Source organism: Megascapheus bottae, chromosome X (assembly GCF_031878675.1).
Source record: "Megascapheus bottae isolate mThoBot1 chromosome X, mThoBot2.hap1, whole genome shotgun sequence".
Taxonomy (NCBI): Eukaryota; Metazoa; Chordata; class Mammalia; order Rodentia; family Geomyidae; genus Megascapheus; species Megascapheus bottae.
In genome coordinates, this window is record NC_143547.1 from 56,021,552 (window position 1) to 56,042,992 (window position 21,441).

The 21,441-nt window shown below is 36.2% G+C and overlaps 1 protein-coding gene across 1 annotated transcript in view; it reads left to right on the top strand.

Annotated features, from left to right (window-relative positions):
* The first annotated feature begins 10,917 nt into the window (after window positions 1–10,917).
* Klhl4 (kelch like family member 4) overlaps window positions 10,918–21,441 on the top strand; it is a 58,377-nt gene continuing 47,853 nt past the window's right edge. The window contains exon 1 of the mRNA XM_090326058.1: window positions 10,918–11,392. Within this exon, the coding sequence (XP_090182184.1) occupies window positions 10,977–11,392 (416 nt within the window). The 5' untranslated portion in view covers window positions 10,918–10,976. The remainder of the gene's footprint in view (window positions 11,393–21,441) is intronic.

The window sequence follows — 21,441 nt, forward strand, 5'->3', positions numbered from 1 at the left end:
CAAGTTTATTTCAGTTTGACATGCCCAGATTTTAATGCAATGCAACTTGATCAGAAATAGTTCATTTTCTACTGTTGAGTAATATTTCATGATACAGCAGTCTTGTTAACTACTCATTTCATAAATCTGAACTGTTTTCATTCTTTGTCCATTTTATATAAAACTGCTATGAATACTAGTGCATCAGTTGTGCACTAGTAATTTTTCTGGGAAAATAAATATCCAAGAATATTATCACTTATCATATAGTATATATTTAATCTTTTTGCTAGTTCTGGATCTTGAACACAGGGCCTGAGCCCTGTCCTTGAACTTCCTCAAGTCTAGAGCTCTATCACTTGAGTCACAGCACCACTTTCATCTTTTTCTGTGTATGTGGTGCTGAGGAATTGAACCTGGGTCTTAGTGCATGCTAGGCAAATACTCTACCACTAGGCCCAAGTCCCCACCCAAAAGGTGTTTTTTTATTTCATAATTCTGAAGTAATGGAAAGCCTGGACTCTTGTTTCTCAAGGCTAGTGCTCTGCCACTTGAGTCACAGCACCACTTCCGTCATTTTCTGAGTATGTGGTACCAGGGAATTGGAAGCAGGACTTTGTGCACGCTAGGCAAGCACTCTACTACCAGGCTATGCTCCCAGTCCTTCTCTTTGTGTTTTTATCACACCGGGTATAAAAGCAGAAGATGGGCAGACATATGTGAAGAGAGGTGCCAAGTCTGTTTTCTAACAATCTGTTCTTGGGTTGTGGTTCAAAGCCAGGCCAGGCACGAAAATTGGTGAGGTATTCATCTACAATTTACTACCAGAAAAAAAACAGTAGTTGTGCTGTGGCTCAAGTGGCAGAACACTAGTCTTGAGCTGAAGAGCTTAGGGAAAGCATGCAGGTCCAGATTTCAAGCCCCATGCCTGACCAAAATATCAACAACAACAATAATAGCAGTAGCAGCAGAAGCAAAAAGCGAATCTACTCTCATAGGAACCAATCTATTCACATGAAAAGACCGAATAACCCAGTATTTGCAGAAAAAATGAAACCATCCATAATTTGGGGGAAGATAAAAATCTCATTATGAGTTTTGTTACAGCTGATTTTTTTCCCAAAGCATAGCTTTGGGACACAGAGTATAAACATTCTTAATCCTTAATGTTGAAATTGTCCAAAAGAATAACTTGTTCAAAGCAAGCTCCAAAGTCCAGCATGTAAAATATCTTTTAAAACCAGTGGGAAACATGTTCATCTGATTTAGTATCTGCTGTGCCTACTGGACAAGAATTGGGCTCTAAGATCTTGAGTAGCCCTTCCTCCATGAGTTTGCCAGATTCTCTGTAGTTGCACATTGGTATTGCCTTTTTAAGGCTGAACTGCTTTAGGCTCATAAGTTCTACAGTACTGGAAAATTCTGTCTTGTTCTAATTATTGTAGTGAATCTAGTGATCCATTCCTATTCCTTTCGGCAGTTGAATGTATCCTTCACACTCTAGTTGGAGACTGCCATGCCTTTGCAGCAATTTTAATTCTACATGCTTAGAGAATTTCTGTAATGTGTAGGCTCATACTGGTAAGCCTCATTTACTGTGTTCTTCAGAATGATGGGTTAAGTTGTACCTTGAGCCACTTGATTCATAGTTCATGCAGACAAGGAACACACTGCCAGGAAGTGGAGAGTACAGAGGCCTTAGGAAATGTTTTATAACATGTTGTTTTGTCCTGAACATCTTGAGCTTGTGTAAGGGAAGGGAGATTGGAAGATGTTGAAATATCTTCGAGGACTTGCTTTGGATTATCATATTGTTCTTTTTTAGAAATTGGCCACTTGGCCAAAGCCTTGTTTTGTTTGCCCAAATGCATTTTTCTTCTTTGTATGGCTTGAGTATTCTTTTTTCAAAATATTTGTTTTATTGATTTTTACAAAAAATTTCCAGGGCATTGTTCCTGAGCTTTTGTTATCAAGCTTGGTGCTCAGCCACTTGAGTCTCAGCTCCACTTGTGGTTCTAAAGGTTTAGGTGATTAATTCTGATAGTTTTGTAGATTTTCCTACCTGGGCTAGCTTGGATCAAGAATCCTCGGGTATCAGCCTGCTGATTGGATTAAAGGCATGAGCATCTCGAGATCAGCACTTGTTTTTTAATTACAAAGTCAACCTTAAAATATTCCTTTGTTGTCAGACTGTGTGAAAGGTAACCACACAGCCCCTTTTACATTTTACTTTTAAATTTTCCTACCTGAAATTCTACCTTCTCACTGTATTACATCTCTCATAAGATTTGCCTTAGTAACTCATAAATTTATGAGTTGATAAATACATTTAGTATAATGCTCAAATCTCTGTAAGCATATCTGTTACTTCATTATCATCAGTGACTAAAATTTCTGAATCATTTTTCTCGCTTTAAAAAAATAATCATTATCTATGATCATAGCTTACCTAGATCATGATCCTCATTTTTGTGCTTCCCCATGTAGCTAAAATGCTAGGTATCAAATACCATACCCAACCCAACCATTTCACTTCTAAGTGAGGTGACAGACATATGCCACAACATTCAGTTGTTAGATAAGATGGATTTTCATAAACTTTTTGCCAAGGCTAGCTTCAAAAGTTGAATCTCAAGATCTTCATTTTCTAAGTCATTTGGATTTTAGACATTAGCTACTATACTTCTTGCCAGCACTCTACTTTTTGTCTCAGTCCATTTTTGTTGCTATAATACTTAAAAATAGCAATTGAATAAGAAAAAAGATGTAACTAATAGTTCTGAAGTCAGTGAACTACAAGTTGGCACCGACAGCTGCATGACTTGTTGAGGTCTCATGCTTCTCTATGAATGAATGATGGGGAAGTGAAGAAAAATGGATGCACGCAGAGCTTTTGTATGGCAAAGCACATAGCTAGTAAATTAGTTAGGAAGCCTAAAGAGTGGGAGAAGATTTTCATGAACCATACAACGGACAAAGGCCTCATATCTAAAATATAACAACAGCTCAAAAAATTAAATCACTCCAAAACTAATCTCCAAAGTAACAACCATCCCATTAAAAAATGGGCCATAGACTTAAAGAGAGTCTTATCTGAAGAAGAAACAAAAATGGCCTATAGACACATGAAGAAATGCTCAACATCTCTGGTCATAAAAGAAATGCAAATCAAAACAACTCTAAGATTCCACCTCACTCCAGTTAGAATGGCCAGGATCAGGAAAACTAATAACACAGATGCTGGAGGGGATGTGGCCAGGAGGGATCACTACTACACTGTTGGTGGGAGTGCAAACTCATTCAACCACTATGGAAAGCAGTATGGCAGTGCCTCAAAAGACTAAGCATAGAGCTTCCCTATGACCCAGCAATTCCACTACTTGGCATTTACTCAACCATCCAGAAACTAGGGCATACTAAATCCACTAGCACATCAATGTTCATTGCAGCATTATTCACCATAGCAAAGTTCACATATTTCTTGCCAACTAGTTATAAATAGTTCAGTTTGACAAAACAAAGTATATATTTGTGGGGTGTGTATGTGTGTGTGTATGCTTGTGGGGAAGAGAAAAATGGAATCATAAATACTAATTTTATGAAAATCAAGTTAATATATTAAAAAAACTTTTTAATAAAATATTTTAGTAATATAACATTTTTTCTAATCTAAAAATTACCCAAACAAATGATAAATTCTCAAAAATTAGGACCAAAAAGTATCATTCTTACATTTTTGAATGTAAAAGATAGATACTTCTTTCTTTGACAGCACAAATAGTGCTGCATTTTTCTACATTTTCTTGTTCATTCTAAACTGACAGCCATGCTTATGAGCTTACTTAGAAAGGATAAATTGTGTTATTGTGAATTGCTAACTCTAGGAAGAATAAAATTGGCCTTTAAAAAAGACCTTAACTATTTCAACTCTAAACTACCCATCATTCATTCCCATGCATCTACCAACCCCACTACCTCACAGTTTACTTGGCTTACGAGTACCATGGATTTTCTTGATTACAACCAAAGACACATATTGGTTCATCCAAACAAATATAACAATGCAAATTATTTGAAATATTTATAATGAGAAATTATAATTTTACATGTCCCATTTGTAGAAACATCCTGTAGATTAAGTTGAATTTCCTCAGAATAGTTTACAATCTAGGGAATGGGCATATTATTTTTTATTTCCTTAATAACAAGAAAATCTAAGGCACAAGACAGATTTTAGTATTTTCCTCATTCAAGAAGTCAGTAAAGTAACTGAAAATATGATCAGACCAAGGATATACTTAAGATAAGTGAGAAGGTTTCAGTTTATATCATTATTTATCCCAGAAAGGGTATTTTCATAGGCTTAAGCTGTTGTTTTCAAATGGAATTTGACTTAGAATATCTCAATGATAAACTAAAAATATTTTATTCAGCTCATTATTTGTAAATGCTTCAGGTAAGCATTGACATTTGCTACATCAGTTTCATGTGCTATCCCAATTCCTATCTCTGAGACAGACAGAAAGGCCAGTTATATAATGTTCTGCTTGTAGATTTCCACAGCTTGCACCTTAGGATTATAGTATGTAACTACCAAAAGAATGATTTATAAACTATGTTATATTTGAAACTGTTAAAATGAAACCCTGTGATCTCTCAGCAGAGAGTAAAATATTACACTTAAAGACTGTGTTAACAGAACACAGCCTAAAGGTTCTTAGTAGGACCCTACAGTGCTATATCCTATATAGTTACATAATTTAAAATTATGTTGAAAATGTATTGTATAACTTATATTGTATGTTATTTTGAGTTATTTTTTTAAAATTGTATTTTATTGCCATGGTGATGTATATCATTTTGAGTTATTATGTCTACTTTATCTATCTAGCTCCTGGATGCTGTCACTGAGCTATTTCAGCTGGTGCTCTACCACTGGAACCAGAGCTCCTCTTCTGGCTTGTTTTTGGTTATTGATTATAGATAAATTTCTAAAGGGCTTTCCTGCCAGGGCTAGGTATGAACTTAGATCTTCAGATCTCAATGTCCTGAAAGCTAGGATTATAGGCATGACCCACTGGGGCCTGGCTTATCAAGGTGTTTTTTTTTATATAATAATTCTAATTTTGTTCCTTTTTAAGTTTTCTTTTTCTTTAATTTTTTTGTGGAACTTCTGGTTAGTCATTAAAAATATCTCTTTGAAATGTAAATGAAAACAACTCTAAGATTCCACCTCACTCCAATTAGAATGGCCAGGATCAAGAAAACTAATAACAACAGATGCTGATGGGGATGTGGCCAGGAGGGATCACTACTACACTGTTGGTGGGAGTGCAAATTCATTCAACCACTATGGACAGCTGTATGGCAGTTCCTCAAAAGACTAAACAAAAAGCTCCCCTATGATCCAGCAATTCCACTACTTGGCATTTACCTAATCGTCCAGGAATAAGGACATACTAAATCCACTAGCAAAACGATGTTCATTGCAGCACTATTTAGCAAAGACATGGAAGTAATCCAGATGGCCCTCAGTTAATGAGTGGATCAACAAGATGTGGTGTTTATACACAATGGAATTCTATGCTGCAGTCAGAAAGAACAACATTCCCCCATTTGTAAGGAAATGGAAAGACTTAGAAAAAATCATAAGTGAAGTAAGCCAGACTCAAAGGACCATAGGCTCAATGGTTTCCCTCATTTGTCCTAATTAGAAGAAACCTTGGGCTCTCCTAGCAGAGATTTACAATAGAACAAAACGTAGATACATAAACATAAGGCCGTATAGAATGATGCTAAATGAAAGGACCTCCCAAATATAGAAACAAAAGCCATATAATGAGTGATTGTTGTCCTTAATGTACTATGTTATCTTTCATCTCTTTTGCTATCCCTTGGTTATCTCATATTACAGTATTTCACCTGGTTATCTGATATATTTTATATATGTGTATTTGGTTATCTGAAATAGGATAGGGAAGGGAGAAAAACAAGATGAGGGGAGGGGTTGGGGGAGGAAAATGGGGACCAAGGCATGAGAAAGGGTATAAATATATCTGAAATAATTCACCTTGCATTTGGTGAATGTAATGTAACCCTTTTATTAATTACAATAAAAATATATGAAAAAATATTGCTTTGTTCTCTGTATCTTAATTTTTCTCATATCTTCACTGAAAATCATCTCTGTGCAAGCTGTTCTACTAAATAATCTTAATTTTTATTTATTATTTTATTTTATTTTTTGCCAGTCCTGGGGCTTAAACTTAGGGTTTGAACAGTGTCTGGGTTTTCTTAAGGCTAGGGATCTACCACTTGAGCCATGGCACTACTTCCAGATTTTTCTAGGTATGTAGTATGAAGGAATCGAACCTATGCATGTTACGGAAGCACTCTACCACTAGGCCAAACTACCAGCCCAGTTTTTAAAAAAATTTTTAACTGACAATTACATACATTTTAAGGATTACAGAGTGATATTCTGATATATGCCTGATCAAATCAGCCTAAGTTACATATGACTTCTAATATTATTTATTTGTAATAAGAAGTAACATATGATTTTCTAGTATTATACATTTGTAGTAAGAACTCAGTTTATTTTTTTAAAAAACCTTTTTCTTTTGTTCTTGAAATGCACTGTTATTAACACAATGCACTATTATTAACCATTTTTGTAACTGAACTTCAGAAATTCTTCTTATCTAACTAAAAGCAATGCCTCCTCTTTTCAAGATGACTCCTTAATCCAAGGATAGTGCTCAGGCCCTGAGCTCAAGCCAAGGACTAGCAAAAAAAAAACCAACAAAACAAACAAACAAAAACAAAAACAAGCATTTTGGGGGGCCGGGAGTTTGGCCTAGTGGTAAAGTGCTTGCCTTGCATGCACGAAGACCCAGGTTCGATTCCTCAGTACCACATACATAGCAAAAAGCCGGAAGTGGTGCTGAGGCTCAGGTGGTAGAGTGCTAGCCTTGAGAAAGTCCAAGGACAGTGCTCAAGCCCTGAGCCCAAGCCCAGGACTGGAAAAAAAAAGATGCCTCCTTAATGCAGGCTATGGTAATCATTCTTCATACTGTATGAGTTCCATTATATTAGATTCCACACATAAGAGAGTACATCCTGTATTCATCTCTTCATGATAGATGATTCATTCCATATATTCTCTAGATTTATTCATATTTTCACAAATGTTAGAATACATATATATGTATGCAGCCTTTCATTTTGTATTTAAGATCTGCTTAAATCAACTGATCAACAGATAAACACATAGGTGTTTTCCATATCTTAGCTATTATAAATAGTTCTTGTGATGGCCACGGGTGTGCAGATATCCCTTCCACATAATGATTTCAATACGTTTGCGTTTATATCCAGTAGTGAGATTGATAATTTCCGTAATATTACTGTTTTCCATTGTGTGTGTGTGTGTGTGTGTTTGTGTGTGTGTGTGTGTGTGTGTGTGTGTGTGTACACTGATACTAGGACTTGAACTTAGGGCCTGGGCACTGTTCCTGAATTTTTTTGCTCAAAGCTAATGTTATACCACTAAGTCACAGTTTCCCTTCCAACTTTTTATTTGTTAATTGGAGATAAATGTCTCATGGACTTTCCTGCTCCACTTGGCTTGGAACAGCAATCCTCAGTCCTCAGCCTCCTTAATAGCTATTAACACAGGGATGAGATATCAGCATTCAGCTTATTTTCATTTTATCAAAGAACCTCTATACTGTTTTCCATAATATTTTCCTTTAATTCCATAACCTTATCAACATTTGGTGTTTTTGTATTTATGATAGCAACTAACAGGTTTGAAGTGATGCTTTATTTAGATTTTAATTTACCTTCCCATAACTAGAGATGTTGAACATTTTCTTATGCATCTGTTGGCAACTCTTTGTTAAAAATCACAAATCTACACTAGATGCTGTATTGAGTTCTGGGTCCACTTTTTAAAATATTTGAACATACTCATGTTAGCATTTTACTGAGATATTAAACACAATTTACTTCAAATTGAACACATTATTTCATAGTCTCTATGCTCCTATTCCATGATCTGTTCCTAGTTTTCTATTTCCTACTTCTGCATCAAGGTCTGTGATCAAAACCAAAGCCAGATAATTATTTGACTCCTGTCTTCATATGAGAATTTATGTTCAATTGGTCATATCTTATTGATGCTACCTTATTATTTCTTTTATGTTTTTAACTTTCCATTGACCCATTACAATGTGTTAATCTGTCTGTCACAATTTCTCAATATAATGGTGGCATACTTCCCATAGGGTCCAGTTTCTACACAGAATCACTAGTCCATGACATGGAACAATGAACAGAACTTTAGGGTGTATTGCAAAAAGAGAGTTGTACTAGGTGTAAGTTTTAACTTGGCTTAATTTTAGTATAACAAGGTTAAATTAGGGAGAAAAAGAGAGAAAAAAATAATGTTAAATCTCAATGTGGCAGTTGTTAACTGATGTTTTTATTCATTTTATTCTTTTTCTTTCTTTCCTGCCACCCTCCCTCCTTCTTTTCTTTGTTTCTCTCTCCTTCTTTGTTTCTTTTTTGTTTTCCTTCCTTCCTTCTTCCTTCCTTCCTTCCTTCCTTCCTTCCTTCCTTCCTTCCTTCCTCCCTCCCTCCCCTCCCTCCCTCCCTCCCTCCCTCCCTCCCTTCCTTCCTTCCTTCCTTCCTTCCTTCCTTCCTTCCTTCCTTCCTTCCTTCTTTCCTTCCTTCTTCCTCCCCTCCCCCTCTCCTCTTTTTGGTGGTAAATTGGACCTTAAAGCCTGGTAGGTTTTTGCTATAGCTGGCTTCAAACTAAGATCCTAAGTTCTTAGGCTCCAGAGTTGCTGGGATTACAAATTTGAACCAGTGGCTCCAGGAGTGCCTTTATCCCTATTGAGTTGGGAAATTACACAAGGCAAATGCTCTGGGTATGCCAAAGATGGGTGTTATTAAAAAAAAACACAATTAGGAGTACTTTGGCTTATGCAAAACATAGGGTCAACAGGAAATATTTATGGCTTCCATTTCTCAGATAAGCCTCTGGATACAACAGTCTCTACTGAGTTGTGAAGCAGCCAAGTTTTCAGCATTTCAAAGAAAGCTGTTTTGGATAGGAACTCCCACTCAGGTCATCCAGAACTTGTAATTTAGCATTTAAATGGAGGGAAGCTTAGCCATTCTGTTAGTTGCTTCTGTGTTCCAACTTCCCAGTCTGACCCTTTTTATATTTATTAAACATAATACAGTTTACTTGGCTTCTCACCTATTTGTCTTACCAAAAGCCATCTTATCTCAACAAAGGAGAGGAGAATGATTTCATGTCCCTGTAATCCCTGCTACAGGAGTGCTGTAGATAGGAAGAATTTGGGTCCTAAGCCAGCCCTAGTCCACAACATCAGACCCTATCCAAAAAACACATAAAGGGGAGGGGGGGGAGGGGGAGGCTCAGGTGTTGGCCTAGCAGGAGCAAAGCCCTGAATTCAATAATCAATTCCACCAAAAACATAAAGTGACCTGTGCAGAACCACATATCTCAGTTATTAGCTTTAAGCAAGAACTAAATCTCAACCTTACAAATGTCAGTATTCTTCCTAAGGATACCTATAGGTATAAGTTGTGTGACAGAAGAGATAGATACCTTTCAAACTCAATTTCAAAACCCATTCCTGGCATAATCTGATCTGTTGTAGATATATTTTCTTCAGCACAAAGTAATGAATCCGATTTAGGCATCAAAGTCCTTTGGGTACACTTTTGAGCAGTGTGGTGATATTGGAGTTGATTCAAAACATGCCCTGCTGCATCCTTTCATAAGGACTTCTGAACAAAGAAAATAAACTATTAACTTAGCCTGTGAAAGTAGAGTGTGATAAAAAAGTGTTTATAATAGCATTGAGCCAGAATGAGCTATTTCATGTTAGGGCATTGAGAAAATATATTGCTTTAACTAACTTAGAAAAGCACTACTCCCACTTTTTCTATTTGTGAGCTTAAGATACTGTTCTGTCGTGTGTGTGTGTGTGTGTGTGTGTGTGTGTGTGTGTGTGTGTGTGTGTGTGTGTGTGTGTATGTGTGTAGTCCTGCTCCTGGGATACTAAAATTTTTCGGCTTCTTCAGTTGTATATGTTATGCAATTTGGATATAATAACTACAAGTCTACAATGAGGGGACTGGGGACAAGATGCTTTTCCTTAATAAACTACTCTCACAGTTTCCCCAAGGAAAAAATCACAAAATAGATCATAATGAATTCCCTTATCACCAATTCTCCTAGGACAAAGTGGCACATTTTCAAACCTGGGCTACTGAGGAATGAATCTAACACAGGGAAAGGTGAAGAAATCTGTACGGGAGTTTAAAGACTTCCCTTTTATTTGCTTGACTAAGCTGTACCTACTGTCCATCGGTATAGAAGAGCTTGGGTTCGATATTTACAAGCCCGGATGCGGCTTGCTGTGAGCATGCAAATCTAACAGCTGGAGTGTGTTGTGCTTGCTCCTTTCCTGTGCTAAGCTGATTTACTTGTTTAAGGTCTGACCTCATCATCCTGTCAGTATGGGTTCCCACCTCCACTGTTAGCAGCAGCTTTTCGCTCCAGCTAGAAGGCTGGAAGTGTTCACCGCCTGCCAGAGGCAGAGGGGGAGGGGACAGAGCGAGAAAGACTGCTCTCTCTCTCTCTCTCTCTCTCTCTCTCTCTCTCTCTCTCTCTCTCTCTCTCTCTCTCTCTCTCTCTCTCTCTCTCTCTCCTCTCTCCTCTCTCCTCTCTTCTCTCTCTCTCTCCTCTCTCTCTCTCTCTCTCTCTCTCTCTCTCTCTCTCTCTCTCTCTCCTCTCTCTCTCTCTCTCTCTCCTCTCTCTCTCTCTCTCTCTCTCTCTCTCTCTCTCTCTCTCCACTTGTGCTTTTGTTCTGTATAAGAGGAGAGAAACAGGAGATAACAAAGGCTTCGTTTCCTTGCTGTTAGGGAAAGCTTTTGTCTTTCCTCCTGTAACCATGTCCGGCAAGAAAGAGTTTGATGTAAAACAGATCCTAAGGCTGCGCTGGAGATGGTTTAGTCATCCTTCTCAAGGTTCGCCTAACACTGGAAGCTGCCTTCAGCAGGAAGGATATGAGCATAGAGGGACCCCGGTTCAGGGCAGGTTGAAGAACCACTCTCGGGACAGAAACGAACTGAAGAAAGGAAGCAGTCCTGTCCACCACAATATTCTGACACCAGTGCCAGGACCGGCTCCTGTCCATTCGAGATCCCTTCCGAATTGGCACCAGCAAAACCTGATAGAACATCTCCAAGCAAATGAAGATACTCCTCAGTCAGTTCCAGAGGAGAATTTGTCCAAAAAAGCTTGTGAGAAACGCTTACGAGATTTGGAGATGATGGCTGAGGACAGTATAGAAGATTCTAGCACACGGTAGGAGTTTTTGGTTATATAAGTGAAAACTGTAACCTAGATTAACTTATTCTCTACAAGTCTCATTTTGGGTTAAATAGAAAGTGTTACAGTGGTCTCTCAATTTTTGTGTAGCCAGTCAGTGTCTCCAGGAAATCTTATGCTCTCAGCTAAAAAGGAGCACTGTAATCACACATGTTTTGATAATAATTGGAAACTTTTTTAGGTTAGTGAGTTTATTTCAGCCATTCCATAACAACTGCATTCAGAATTCTGTTTCATTACTAAGATATCTTTATAATTACTAATCTGTATGTACTCTTTGGTCTTCCAATAATGATGATTGTTGGTGGAAGCATGGTTAATGACAGCAGAACACTTTTGGACTGTGTAAAACTGGACAACTTTGGACAAACTATTTTCTAATCATGAGACTGTTCTGCTTAAAACATGTAATAGGATACTGCTCACAATTAGCTCTTAATGGAGGAAATGGAACATGTGAATTTTAGTATAATTGAGTGGATTAAAATGGAATAACATTCTGTATGGGCCTCTTATAAGTAACTTTATCAGGAGGACTTTGCTTGTTTTATTTCTCTCATAATTTCTTTTTATATTTTCTACATGAGTTAGAAACAATTAGTGATTTTTCCAATACAGTTGAAATGTTCAAATGAGACAGAAAAAAAAAAAAACAATTTGATGTGTTTTAAATCACCCAACGGCTTCCCACAAAGCTATATTGATATATTTGGAAATCAAAATCTATGGCATACTGTGTTTATAATGGAATATTGCCCATTGATGCAAGGTTTCCCACTATATTGGCCAAACATTGTCTTGCTTCCATAAATTCAAAATTAAATATTACAAGTAAAGATAACTTGATCAGAATGACACATTTATCGGAATTCAAGCTTGTTGAAATATAAACATGTTGAATATTTTAGTAAAACAGAGTAAATGTAATACAATATCATGTCAATGATGTATTTTGTATTTACCCAAAGAAATAATCCATAGCAACTAGGATCTCAAGTTGCATTTCATAAAATTAATGAGACTTTCAAAGTAATGTAGCATACACATTGAGCTCATTTCCAATTATTGCCTTTCATTGTATTTTTTAAACTGCTGAGTTTGGATAGTAATGCATGCCTTAACTCTGCTCTAGATAAATTTAAATGCCCTACTGCACTCTCTTAACAAAATTTTCTATGAATCTGTAAATTGATTTTCCAGAATGGAAGTGATTATAATAAAATAGGTGCTAGATGAAAATGATGGATTAAATATCAATTGGAAAGTGTCAAGTGATGTTTTAGGTATTATGTTGATCAATTTTGATTTACTCTTCACATTCTTATTTTTACTTTTTATCTGTTATTACTGTTCATTATTATTACAATAGTATTTTACTCTAATCATTCCATAGATGTATACACTGCACTTTGAGCAACTTTTCATTGTCTAAAGGAATGTTCTGGTAACCATCATATGGGTTTCAGAGGAACTTATAGTTTTCTTAAAATAAGTGCAGGAAATGTTTATAGATGTGCCAAAGTTCTCTTAAACAGAAGGAAGGACTAAATTGATGTTCTCATTAAATGTAATAGTTTATTACACTCTCAATACCCCTTCTAAATTTCCATATGTTGGTCTAGGAGTGTTCAAGAGGAGATTTCTCATTTCTTCTTTCTTTACTCTTTATTTTCTTCCACAAGATTGTGAAGGAAGAAATCATTGTGTTCAAATGACAATAGGTTGGCATCGCCTAAATGTAAGGCTTTATATAAAGTAAATATAAAACTATATATTAACATTACATAGTAATTAGGGAATTTGGTAAGGTCTAACATCCAAAAAAGTAAGATGCAAGACACCATCCTGCTCTCTGAAAATTTTATAAGAATCAAATAGAGAATGGACTAAGTTACAAATATACCATATAATAGGGGAAAAACCCTCTACAATTAGTCCAACCAAAGGGTAAAAAATGGAAGATCAAAATTAAACTGATAGGTTAGTTTGGAAATTTAAAAATCCAAATGCATTCCTCCATAGCTGAAATATGGATATATATTGTACTTAAGAACATTTCTGTATAATGATTAACCATGGCGAGTGGGCACATATTAATACTGTTACAAATCAGAGTTCAATGGTCATTATTCTTTTATCTTAAGAATCTGCCAACTCAATGTTGTTTTCACTATAGCTACCCAATCAAGTTTCTTTTATTTCAGCTACAGAATTCCAACCAAAGCCAATTTATTTATTTTAATTTTTTAAACTGTTTGGTTTTTTGCCAGTCCTGGGGCTTGAACTCAGGGTCTGGGCACTCTCCTTGGGTCTTTTCAAGATTAGCGCTCTACCACTTGTGCCACAGCCCCACTTCCGGTATTTTCTGTGTATGTAGGACCAAGAAATAGACCCCAAGGCTTCATACGTGAGAGGCGAGCACTCTATCACTAGGCCACTCTCCCAGCACTATTTTTTCTAGTGTATTGCAATCATGCTTCCTTTGTGACAGTGTATTTTGGTCTTCCTCCCACATGTGTGTGTATATATATGTACTAATGCTTCAGTACAAAAATAGAGGTTTATAAAGTTGTTTATTTAGTTATTGACTGCAATTGGGATTATACTTTCATTTTACAATGAAAATTATAAACTAATTCGTATATATTTGGCCTTGCTGCATTGTAGACATGACATGAAATTGTGTCTACAATTGAACCCTTTATTTTCAAATAAAGTATACTTAAAAAATAGCAGCTTTCATTGTGGAAGTTGAAATTCTAAAGGCAGGATTGGAGGAATGAAAGTTTAAATTCATTACTAATAAATCCCATAACTATTGAGTACCTAACTGTATACTACTATATATGCTACAAATAAAACTGGTTCAAAACAGAGAAAACAGTTTCATGAAATTTATACTCTGCAAGAGGCAATAAATACAAATTTAACATTTAAATAGCAATAGTGTGAAGAATAACTAGAGCAACTAGTGGAGGGGTTGGTTTCTTTCAGACATATATGAAATATATGAAGATTCAAATAAAATGTAGGGAGAAATCAATGTGCTTGACTGCAGAATTTGAATAATCCTTTTCCAAAAGAGAGCCCTTAACTACTATCTTTTATTATATAAATGAGGGCCATACATCTCCAAAAAGCACATTGATTAAAATTTGGAAAATACTCTTTAATGTAACAGGTTGAGTTCTAAATATCCCCTACCTTGTTGTTCATTATGGTAACGTCAGGGTCGTATATATGTTCTATGACCACAGAATTTACTTTTCAGGCATCTATAATGAAGGTCCCATTTTGTCCCCTGGGGACCTGGCCATTTAGCAAGCATACCTCATACCTCATACATCCAGAGGTTTGTGTCCCTTATCAAAGTAGACACATAACAGGGTGATAGTGCTCCTAATTTTTGACAAATCGATTTAGAATTGAAACTAATGAAAGTTATTGAAAATTTATTTTTTGTGGATAAAATCTGTGTTATATAAGCATTTGTATGTCTTGTTTCCTACTTTTTTCTTTTCTTTCTCTTTTCTTTTCTTTCTTTTTTATTTGCCAGTCTTGGGGCTTGAACTCAGGGCCTCAGCATTGTCCTTGGGCTTTCTCAAGGCTAGAGCTCTGCCACTTGAGCCACAGCACCACTTCTGGACTTTTCTATGTATGTACTACTGAGCAATTGAACCCTGGTCTTCATGCATGCTAGGCAAGCACTGTACCACTGACCCAAACATTGGCCCTGTTTCTTACTTTTTTTTCTTTGTGGGTCATGGGGCTTGAACTGTGGGCCTAGGCGCTATCCTGAGCTCTTCAATGTAAGGCTGCTGCCCTGCCACTGAGCCACAGCCCCACTTCCTTTTTTCTAGAGATTAATTGGAGATAATAAGCTGGCATTGAACCTTGATCCTCATATCTCAGCCTACTGAGTAGCTAGGATTACAGGTATGAGGCACCGCACCTGGTGATTTTTATCTTCATGCTATCAGATTTTTGAATGATTTCCTAGTGTTTCAACTTTAAATAGAAATTATAAAATGATTTTAAGACCTATATGTCAAAATATTATGAATTATACATTTACTGAAAAAATATTCTAGGCATTCTATTGCATGTTAGCTTATACTTAACATCATTGTCAGGTCAAATATGTAATGAACTGTATAATTTGAACATGGCATAGCAGGTCCTCATTAAACTGTAGCCAGGTATCTGTTTTACATTCTAGGGATTTGAATGTTTCTGTAAACAATCATCAAGATGAGCATATATTAATTTTTACATCATTTTCTTACTATTGCCACTTATAGCCATACATTTATGAAATATGTCTATTCTTTGAACATTTCCTCGCCTAAAATTTGTTATATATCCATATATATCTTATCACCCGAAGAAATAATCTGTTCTATAACCTTCTTTTTGTTATTATTTTTTATTGTCTGGGTAATGTATAGAGGGATTACATTTACATTTGTCAGGTAGTGGATGGACTACTTCTTGAACATTGATACCCCTTCTCATTTTTTGTCTCTCTTTCCCTCCTCCCATCCCATCCCAATCATCTTATTTCCCCCCATTCCCTTTCCTATTTTAAATAAACAAATAAATGTATATACAATATACCAGATTTCAAAGTCAGATCATGTAACTATATGAGATTAAGCATCAGGAGAAAAAAAGAGAAAAGAAATAACTGTACATAGTACATTGAGAACAATAATTAGAAAGATAAACCTCTTGTTTCATATCCTAGAGTTCATTTTTTTTAGTCTCATTCTATAGGGCCATGCATACATAGCTTTTGAGCTATTGTGATCTTCTGCTAGGAGAGTCCTAATGTGTACTAATTATGACAAATGAGAGAAACCATGGAGTCTATGTTCCTTTGGGTCTGGCTTAATTCACTTAATATGATTTTTCCAAGACTTTCCATTTCTTTATGAATAGGGCGATGTCATTCTTTCTGATGGCAGCATAGAGTTCCATTGTTCTATAACCTTTTTTTGTCAGTGGTGGGACTTGAACTCAGGGCTTGGATGCTTTCTGTAAACTCTTTTGCTGAAGGCTAGCCCTCTACTACTTTGAGCCACAGCTCCACTTCCTGGTTTTCAGTGGTTAATAAGAAATGAGTTTCCACAGAGGTAGGGGCCTGGTGGATCACACTTGTAATCCTAGCTACCCAGATGGCTGAGATTTGAGGATTACAGTTCAAGCCAGTCTAGGCATGAAAGTCCATGAGACTCTTACCTCCAGTTAACCAACAGAAAACTGAAAGTGGTGCTGTCTCTCGAATGGTAGAGTGCTACTCTTGAGCTGAAGAGCTCAAGGATAGCACCCAGGCCAGAGTCCAAGCTCCACCACAAAAACAACAATAGTGGAAGAGTTTTACAGGACTTTGCTGCCCAGGTGTCAGGTGGCAACCTGCATTATTTAAACATATATTTCTTTATACTGGATTTTGCTTGAGAACCCAAGAAAGTAGTATTTATTAGTTTACATCGCAGAGAAAGTTGTATTGTATGCAATTCAACCTTATACGTGTTGCATTTAGTCATGTAGTACGGTTTGAGGTTATGATGGGACAATAAGATAGAAACCACGTAGTAAAGATCAGAATGGAGAGCCAGATAACTCCTTTTCTTTCTTTATTCATTTTTTTCTCTTTTTTTTCTGTCAATCCTGAGCCTTGAATTCAGGGCCTGAGCACTGTCTTTGGGCTTTTCTCAAGTCTAGCGCTCTACCACTTGAGCCATAGCTCCACTTCCAGCTTTTTCTGTGTATGAGGTACGGAGGAATCGACCCCAGGGCTTCATGCATACTAGGTAAGCACTCTACCACTAGGCCACGCTCTCGGCCCACTTTATTCATTTAAGATAACAAATTATACTGTAGTCTTTAAATAACATTACATTTAGAATAGCAATTGATGCTGCCTATACCTTCATGTATAAACGCATTTTGGAGTGGTTAAACATAGCTAATTAACCTTGCAATTGACAATAGGTTTCACTAAATAATTCCCATGGTACATCTTAACACTTTGAAGTAGGAAGTAGAGGTTTCTAAAAGACATCTCAGGTAGTAACAAGATGAAAAAAAAAACCAAAAATAAAATCAGTGTAGAGAAAAATAATGTAATACAAAAACATGATATATATTTAGTTACATTTCAAAGTGAGCTGTTATTTAAAAGGAACAATGTGACCTTTGGACGACTAGCCTTTGGAATCAATTTCATAAATTTTAAACAAATATCTCAGGGCCAGGTGTGTGGCCTAGTGGTAGACTGTTTGCCTAGTAACCATGAAGCACTGCGTTCAGTTCCTTACTTCTACATACACAGAAGAGCCAGAAGTGCTGCTATATTGCTAACCTAGAGAAATCCCAAGGACAGTTCACAGGCCCTGAGTTCAAGCGTTGGGATTAGCAAAAATAAAAATAAAAAATAAACACAAATATCCCTGAAAAAGCCCTGTGATTTTATATACATTCTCTTCGTGATGGGTAAATTTATTCCAGTTTTTTTTCTAGTTCTTTGAACATTCCTATGCTTCTGGTGCTGAATATACTAATTAATTGGTACTATATGAATAATAGAAAAAAGTATGAATTTGCAGTTAATAGTTTTTCTTAGAAGAATTATTTTCTTAGTTTATGTCAGAGTTAATTCAGTGTGTTCAGAATATCAATTGTTATTCTTTACTAAAACTACTAGGAATAAAAAGCTCTCTGATAAACAAATTAATTGACATGAAGGAAAAATTATTTTTAAATCATAGTAACTAAACCATCCATTGTTTGAATATAAAAGCTACTTACGAACCCACATTATACTCCCATGTAAAATGTGACAATAATGCATTCCAAATTCAGTGTTCCTTCTGATGTGTCCCTTAGGTGGGCAGAATGTAACTTAAGAACACTAGAAAAACATATCAGGCCAAAATATTCTGTTCTTAACATCTCACTGATTTCCACAGTTATTTTTGGATATTACTTCCTCTTTTCCAAAAGTCTCATTGTCCTTTGTTTAGCCATAAATAGCCATGGCCTTTCTGCTAACACTTTCTTTTTTTCTTTTTTTTTTTTTTTTTTTGCCAGTCCTGGGCTTGAGCTCAGGGCCTGAGCACTGTCCTTGGACTTTCTCAAGGCTAGAGCTCTACCACTTGAGCCTCAGCACCACTTCTGGATTTTTTCTATGTATGTGGTACCGAGGAATCGAACCCGGGTCTTCATGCATGCTAGGCAAGCACTTTAACCACTAGGCCAAACTCCCGGTCCCTCTGCTAACACTTTCAATAGCAATGTGCTCATTTGCAAGTGTCTGATACAATTTTCCATATGTTTTTGCTTTTTTTTCTAAAAATAATAATATATTTTTTATTTTTTATTTTGTCTGTTAATGTATAGATGGGTTACAGTTACATTCATCAGGTAGTAGGTGCATTATTTTTCACATATTGATATCCCTTCTCATATTTTTCCCCATTTCCTTCCCCCCACCCACTCCCAATCATCTTGTTTCCCCCTTCCCTATTTCAAATAAACAAATAAACATATATACAGTATACCAGGTAACAAAGTCAGATACAGTGACAACATGAGATTAACCATAGGGCAAAAAAACAGAAGAGAAATAATATAGTACATTAAGAACAATAAATAAATCTCATGTTTCCATATCCTAGAGTTCATTTCATTTAGTCTCATCTTTTATGGTTTGTTATTTTTATGTTGTGGAGAGAATATTTAAAATGAAGTCTAACCTCTTAACAAATTAAAGAACAGTGTTTTGTTAACACATTGTTTTAGAGTAGATCTCTAGAATTCATTGTTCTTATGTAAATTTTTACTCAATGAGCAGTTTTATTAAGTATACATTATTTTTATAACAGATCTCTAGAATTTATTATTCTTATATAGATTTATAGTCATTGATCAGCAGTTAATAATTGTCTTCATCCTCCAGCTTCTGGCAAACATTGCCTCTTTTCCTGTCTTTGATAATGGAGATTATTTTATGTAAGTTGAATCATGTTGTGTTTACTCTGCTGTGATTGGCTTACTTCACTTAGCTTAATTTATTTCAGGCACAAATATGTTTTCATATAGGTAGATTTCTTTTATAAACTAGAATATTTCATTGCACGTGTAAACAGCAATTTTTTTTACCCATTCAAATACCCATGGTCATTTCATTGTTTCCATATTCTGTTTTTTTTTGTTCTCTTGTTTTATTGTAATAGAGGGATTACAGTTATATTCGCCAGCGAAGAGCATTACTTCACACACATTGATACCCCTTCTCAAGTTTTTGTCCCCATTTTCCTCCCCTACCCATCCTTCCATCCTGTTTTCCCCCTTCTCTTTCCTATTTCAAATAAACAAATAAATCTGGTATATACAATATACCAGATTACAAGGTACAATGTTGTAATATGAGAATAACCAAGGGACAACAAAAGAGATGAGAAATAACATAATACATTAAGAACAACATTCACTCATTATATAGGTCTTGTTTCCATATCCTGGAGGCCTTTTCATTTAGCCTCATCCTGTATGGCCTTATGTATCTAGGTTTTGAACTATTGTAATCCACTGCTAGGAGAGTTCAAGTTTTGTACTAATTATTACAAATGTGGGAAACCATTGAGCTTATGTTACTTTGGGTCTGGCTTACTTCATTTAATATGATTTTTCTCCAAGTCTTTCCACTTCCTTACAAATGGGGCAATGCTGTCCTTTCTGGTGGAAGCATAGACGGCAGCATTGTGTATAAATACCATATCTTGTTGGTCTAATCATCTACTGAGGGGCATCTGGGTTGGTTCCATATCTTTGCTATATCTAGTGCTGCAATGAACATTGCTGTGTTAGTGGCTTTAGTATGTCCTAGTTTCTGGAAGATTGGGTAAATACCAAGTAGTGGAATTGCTGGGTCATAAGGGAGCGAGGAACTGCCATACTGATTTCCATAGTGGTTGAAGGAGTTTGCACTCCTACCAACAGTGTAGTAGTGATCCCTCCTGGCCACATTCCCACCAGCATCTGTTGTTATTACATTTCTTGATCATGGCCATTCTGATTGAAGTGAAGTGGAATCTCAGTGTTGTTTTGTTTTGCATTTCTTTCATGTCCAGAGATGTCGAGCATTTTTCGTGTTTATAGGCCATTCTTATTTCTTCTTAGAGAAGTCTCTCTAAGTCTTTGGCCCATCTTGTTTCTTTGAAGATTAGTTTTGGAGTGATTCAATTTTCTTTTAGCTGTAGATATAGTTTAGATATGAGGCCTTTGTCTGTTGCATGACTAGTGCAGATCTTCTCCCACTCTGGACTTTGTATTTAGCTTGCTAGCTGTGTCTTTTGCTATATAGAAGCTCTGCAGTTTAATGCAGTCCCATTTGTCCAAACTTAGTGTTTCCATATTCTTGAATATTTTACAATTACCACAAGAGTACTAATATCCTTTTATGATGTGGGGATTACACCCAGGATCTTTCCCCCTATAAGTCATATGCTCTAGTACTGTTGCCACACTCCAGCTTTAAAAAAAATGATGTTTTGAGTCTCACTACCTTTGCTCTAGCTTCCCTCAAACTATTTCCATCCTCTGCCTCCTAAATTAGTTTTATACTTGCCAAAATATTATTTTTTAAAAAAATTTGATTTCTATCTAAGACACAAAAAAGCTTGAAGCGATTTGAAGTTGAACCATATTTCTAGCTTGCCATTTTGCTATTAATTTTGGAGATAGAATTTCAAGGACTTTTCTCACCCAACTAGATTCAAACTGCAGTCCTCTGTATCTCAGCTTCTTGAGGATCAAGGATTATAGGAATAGCCACTGATGCCATGTCAACCTTGCTAAGTGTGTGTGTGTGTGTGTGTGTGTGTGTGTGTGTGTGTGTGTGTAGGATGATACCAGGGATTAAAGTCAAGGCCTTACACTTGGTCAGCTTGCTTTATCAGCTGGTTCTTTACACATATACTCAATTTGGCTTTGAGATTGTATTTTGCTACCATTGGGAA